This window comes from Perca flavescens, chromosome 12, assembly GCF_004354835.1.
Source record: "Perca flavescens isolate YP-PL-M2 chromosome 12, PFLA_1.0, whole genome shotgun sequence".
NCBI lineage: Eukaryota > Metazoa > Chordata > Actinopteri > Perciformes > Percidae > Perca > Perca flavescens.
The window spans coordinates 16,498,409-16,504,505 of record NC_041342.1 but is presented as its reverse complement, the minus strand read 5'-3'; the positions used below and the strand labels follow the sequence as shown (position 1 = coordinate 16,504,505).

Here is a 6,097-nt window from a genome sequence, read left to right as displayed (position 1 = left end):
AAAAAAAGTCATAATATACTATGTCGAAAAAAAGTGATGACAAAGTCATAGTATATATCGTAGGCCCTATGTTGAAAAAAGTCATAGCATAGTACTGTATGTCGAAAAAAATTAATAAAAAGTCATGGTATAGTATGTTGAAAAAAGTCATAAAATGTCATAGTATATTATGTCCTTAACAGTCACAGTATAGTATGTCGAAAAAGTCTTTTACGAGGAAGACATTTTTTTTCGAGTATTGAGGAGTTGAACCCTCAACCTTCAATCTTCAATTTATTTCTAGCAGTTATCTCACTGGGCTGCTTGTTTGTGAAGCTCATAATGCACTGGTTCGCCATTGTATTTATTGTTCACATTACTGAAAACAAAAAGCTCATAGTTTAGTATGTTGAAAAAAGTAACAAAAAAGTCAAAGTATAGTAACATAGTATAGTATGCCATAAAAATGTCTCAAAATGGCATAATATAGTATGTCATAAAAATGTTATAAAATATTTGTAGTATGGTATGTTGTAAAATGTCACAAAAAGTCATAGTATAGTATGTCATAAATAGTCATAAAAAGTCATAGTATAGTATGTCATAAAATATCACAAAAAGTCATAGTATAGTATGTCATAAAAATGACATAAAAATTCATAGTATAGTATGTCATAAAAAAGGGCATAGTATAGTATGGCATTAAAAGTCATAAAAAGTCAAAGTATAGTCTGTCATAAAAAAAATCATAGTATAATATGGCATAAAAAGTCATAGCATAGTATGTCATAAAAAAATCATAATGAACTCCTTGGACTTGTTGCAATGGATCGGCAACTAGCAGGGTCAGTCGTACTGGACCAGAATTTCCTTGATCTCCTTGGATGTCTCATCCACACACAGTGGAGTTCACATATAAAGCTAGACTATTAAATCGAGCTTTACAACTGGCTAATGATGCCTCAGGCCATCCAGCAGGGGCTTTCTTTGAGATGCTTCCCACAGGGAGAAGGTATCGTTCTGCCAAATGTTCTACTGATCGCCATTTAAACAGTTTCTTTCCACAAGCTGTGATTGCTTTGAACAAAGCACCTTAAACTAGGCACTTTAAATTTATGTATGGATTTTATTGTACAGCATTTTAATATTGAGCATTTTAATATTGAGGTTTTATGTGGCTTTGTTTGTCTGTTTTTATGTTGTGTCCTCTTATGTGTTGACTTTGCACTTTGAGTTACTTGCACATTTTTTCCAATGTGGGTTACATTGCAAATGGCTAATAAAGTGAATCTGAATCTGAATCTTGTAGTAGACAACCACAAATTTGGAGATGACCTGACAGATAGCATAGATCTGTGCAACAACTGGATGGATAGGCTGTAGAGTCAGAGAGTAACTGTATTCTCTTCACTGTAATCAGGGTGTGATTAGGAGGCTTTCTTATCATATTGATGTTTTTAATATTAATCATGGTAGTGATGTTAGTCAAAAAATTAACAGACTTCAACTTTAATGCACAAGAAAACAACACCCCAATACCACCACAGCAGCAGCTTGAACCTCATAGTGTAATGTGCCATACATTTGGCATAGTATAGAATGTCATGAAAAATGTCATAAAACGTTGTTAAAAAAAAAATTAGTATAGTATGTCATAAAGTTTTATAATATAATATGCCATACAAAGTCAAAGTATAGTATGTCATAAAAAGTTTCATAATATATAGTTTGCCATAAAAAGCCATAGTATACAGTATGTCATAAAAATGTAATAGTATGCCTAAAGTTCATAAATAAGTGATAGTATATATCATTTAATTTGGTATGTTTTCTTTTCCGTTACAATGAAAATGATTAAGTTGATATAAAAAATTCCACAAACAGTTATTTCTTAAAGTATCCAATTAAACTAAGTAATGAGTTGTGCAAATGTTCATCATACTTATTAAGATCCGTGCAGTCCTGTGGTTTGCCATTCTACAATAACCAGCTCTTATAACAATATCTATGTTGTGGAAAAATATGATGTATTTCTGAAGTCCTTTAAACATCCAGCAGTAACAAGACATTGTCTGTTAAAACTTAAATAAATATGGTATGTTACAATACAATTATTAGAATGTGTGCTATAAATAAGAATTGTGAAAGAAACTGGCCATAGTTATTATTTGCAGTACATCTATTTATTAACACTGAGTACTCAAACATGTTTCCCAAAAACTACACATGTAAAGTACAAGCAATTACAATCGGTTAGTGCTTTAATATTAATACATAACATGATCCTTGTAGCTGACCAAAAGACCTTTAAAAGCAACACAAACACCACAAATCTTTAAGTGAGCAGTTACTAAATTGTAGTCACTTTTTGAATTGAAAAGGTAGTAAATTCTGTGAGCTCAAGTACTTTGCACAAACATTTGCTCGCAATCAAATACAACATTACAGATGTGGTTACACTGGATAAACACATTGCCTTGGAAAAGCAAATACATGCAGTCACTCATCTAAACATCTATCACTAACATATGACTGACCCTGTGATATCCTGTGAATTCACAGGTGATTTCACTGCATTAACATACACAAACATGTCTGTAAAGCTGAGCATTACATTCAATTAATGGTAGAAACATCTGTTTCACAATAATAATAAATGACACAAATGCAGTCAAACACAGAGATCTGATGTGAAACAGGTTCACCTTCAACATGATCTGCTCGTAGAAAGGCCATGTTTGTTCAAGCTGCTCACCAACAAGTTATTCACAAATAACCAAAGTAGTAGAGCATTTATCTGTGATTTTGCCAAACTGACTATATTTTGACCGCAGATCTTTGATGAAACTTAAACAGCGATCACAACGATCACCAACGTTCTGTTGTTAATTGTACATCATCAGTGTTGCATATTTAAATGAACTTATAGCAATATTGAACTAGAAACATGGCATCACTAATAGTCATTAACTCCAACATTTGCTGCTCCAGGAATCTAAAGCACTGCTAAAGTGCAAAAGGTAACATTTCTAAAAAGGTACAAAGGTGAAACCGAAAAAATATATATACCTAAATATACTGTATAACTATTTGTTTTTGTATATATGAGTCATCACTAAGGATAATGCCTGGATCAGTTAATATTGGTGAGTCAAGGTTCATGATTTTGTGAAGGTGTGTTGAGGTGAAACGTATTTCTTTAAATACAATTTAAGTCAACAAAAGACGATGACATTGTTCTTCAGTAAAATGTCAAACCTTAATTTCCTTTTTTTTCTGTCCACCATGTATATTGTACAACACATATTCCATGTCATAAAGCAAGTGTAAGTGGGACTGATGCATGCTTACAGTGACATATTTTCCAACTTGCCTAGTCTAAAAAGGCAATCTGACTCGAACCATTTGTCAAGAAAAAAACTCAGAGGATGAGCCTATTTTCTGAAAGGCAGCTTCAAAATGGAATGGTTTGTCAAATGCAGTAAATATACTTTAGGTTAGGATATGTCTTATTCCTCATGTAAGTAGAAATGTCCCCATTTAAGACTCAGAGGGTTTGTGGTACCAGATTAAAATTAGTTGCTACTATTGGTTCTGATAAAGGTTATCACTAATTTGAAGAGTGACTGGGTTGCCCACTGACGTGTAGCCGTAGGTCTGAGTTGACACTTTGGTTTTAAAGCTCTGCTGCCCACCCTCAACTCTCTGCACCTCTGAGCAGTATGAAGGCTTCACTTCCAGTTTTGCGTGGCTCACTTGGATGGGGACATGCCTTTCCGTCCTGGACTGGGCTCCGCTGGCTTGGGGGACAGCAGATGAGAAAAGGCTGCTGGAGAGATGATCCCTGAAGCGGCTGAAGAAGCCGCTCCTCTGCCTCGGGACCACGACAGGCCGCCCCACGTTGAGGAGCACCGGCTGTCCCACTGTGGACCCGCCGATCTCCCTTTGGAGCACGGAGATCTCACAGGGCTTTTCCGCAGCAGGGCTGTGGGTGCTGGAGGAACCGTAAGTCTCTCCTTCTTCTGGGACGTAATCCTCCAAGTCTTCGAGGGTCAGAACACGGCCTCCTTGTGTCAGAATCTTAGGCTCCTGCTTTCCAAGTGAATTGTGATCATCATCATCTTCATCATCAGGTTCAAAGATGACGGTTTGTTCATCATCCATGTCCTCGCTGTCCTCTCCAGCTGGAGTGAGGACAGATGAGAGCTCATGTGGCTCTCCAGTGACTCCAGAGACAGAGACAGAGGAAACATTACCCTCCTCTTCGTCCCAGGAGAGCGGCTGGCTGCTGATGTCTCCCTGCAGCTGGGCCTGCTCCACCAGCTTGTTGTTGGAATTGTTAGCGTTTGGGTTTTTTTCCGGCTGAGACCTTTTGGGTCTGGAAGGAGTGGCTGCACGATCAGACCCTGCCGGTGAGATACCTCTCCTCCTGGGCAGCCTGGGAGATTTATTGACCTTATACTCAATGACCTCCTCTACCTCAACCCACCTGGGCTTGCTCTCCATGGCCCTGGCTCCAGCACCCTGGGGCTCAGTAACATAGAGGGTTGGGATGGTGGTCTTTCTTGGAGTGGGCATCCTCCTCGGCCTGGCTGTGGGGGGCTCTGGGGTGGAGGTCTCCGAGCGGTGGGCTCCAGCAACAGTTAAGCCGGGGGACTTGTGCCTCCTCATACGTGGGTTCTTCACCACAGTGGTTATAGTCTCCTCACTGGAGTCAAGAGAAACAGACAACACAGACAAGATTAGAGCTATAGACAAAGAGATAGCAGGCTGCATGCAGTTCTGACTCCGATAACTGAAGCTGGTGTGCTACACCACCACTCATAATCCACCAGTATAAGTGACACAGAGTTATGTAACTAAATAGGAAAAGCTGATGCCCCAAAACCTAGAAAGGAAAGTCTGATGTCAAGTAAGCGCATCCCACATACCACCATAAGCTTGTTGCACTGCCTATTGTGTTGCTACAGTAAGACGTGTGGGACTGAAATACAAATGCTGTGTGAGGAGCTGCAATAACAAAGTTGTTAGTTAAAGAAGACAGCACCCTGGTGAAGACAGCCCATCCTTTCAACATCCTTGTGATAGAATCATTTGCACTCAGGCTTTAAATACAACATGACAATGCATACACAGAGCCATAGAGAAAGAGAAGCACACACACCAAATTGCCTTTAAGTCCATTTTATCTTTTAGCAAGAAATATCAACACAGCAATTGCAAAAATAAAACACTGAGTGCATCTGTATCAAAAAGTAACATTTCTTACAGAAGTACTGTAATTAGGACATGTAATACAGAGTCAAAATTGTCTAGAGGATGATCTGAAGTACAACCAGGCAACAGACATGCTTTAGATACAAAGATAATTTTAGCCTCCACACTTACATGATGATGGTTTTCTTTGGTATTCTAGTCTCCTGCTCAGTAACTATGGGGGAAGCAGAAACAAATGAGATTTAACAGACAAAATAAGAGCATTTCTTTATAGTAAAAAAAAAATAAATCCCAGCTAGAGTGAAAGACGCATCAACTCCTTGTGTGTATTTAAACCTGCATTAAAAGCATTATTATTCAGAACCTGAAAAAGGTGCATATTAGTGCATAAAGTCAGTGTTCTTACCTTCAATAGTGATGGCCTGCTCACCAGTGCGAGACACAGCAGACAGTGGAACTAAATCAGCAGCACACTTGGCACTGCCCAGACGGTTGGACAACTGGCAAAAGCAGAGAATATATTTTTAGAGTCTTAAAGAGCCAAAGATGACTTATTGTTGCTAATTGATATCAACTGACTTACAGTTAACGTTTATACTTTCCCTTCTCTACATATTAGTTTAAATAACACTATAATAAAGTGTGTGAATCAAGTACGATTTTTGAATGTCAACCAACCTCACACTCATAGTGTCCCAGGTCTCTCTCTGTCAGGTTTTTTATTACCAAGACCAGAACCCCACTGCGGAGCTCGCTGTAGGTCTGATACTTTTCCTGGTCAGTCAGCAGCCTGCCATCCTTGAACCACCTGGACCGTAAACACAGCCAGAGAAGAGAAAAAGAGGTCAACACAATGCAACAGAAGTTTCAAAGGACCTCCTGAATTTACTTAAAATGTTCT

At 38.3% G+C, this 6,097-nt stretch overlaps 1 protein-coding gene across 1 annotated transcript in view; it reads right to left on the bottom strand.

Moving 5' to 3' along the window:
• Positions 1-2,140: 2,140 nt before the first annotated feature.
• The window catches only part of obscnb (obscurin, cytoskeletal calmodulin and titin-interacting RhoGEF b), a 54,671-nt gene continuing 50,714 nt past the window's right edge, over positions 2,141-6,097 (bottom strand). The window contains 4 exon segments of the mRNA XM_028593100.1: positions 2,141-4,687; positions 5,368-5,410; positions 5,603-5,696; positions 5,875-6,004. Of these exon segments, the coding sequence (XP_028448901.1) occupies positions 3,565-4,687; positions 5,368-5,410; positions 5,603-5,696; positions 5,875-6,004 (1,390 nt within the window). The 3' untranslated portion in view covers positions 2,141-3,564.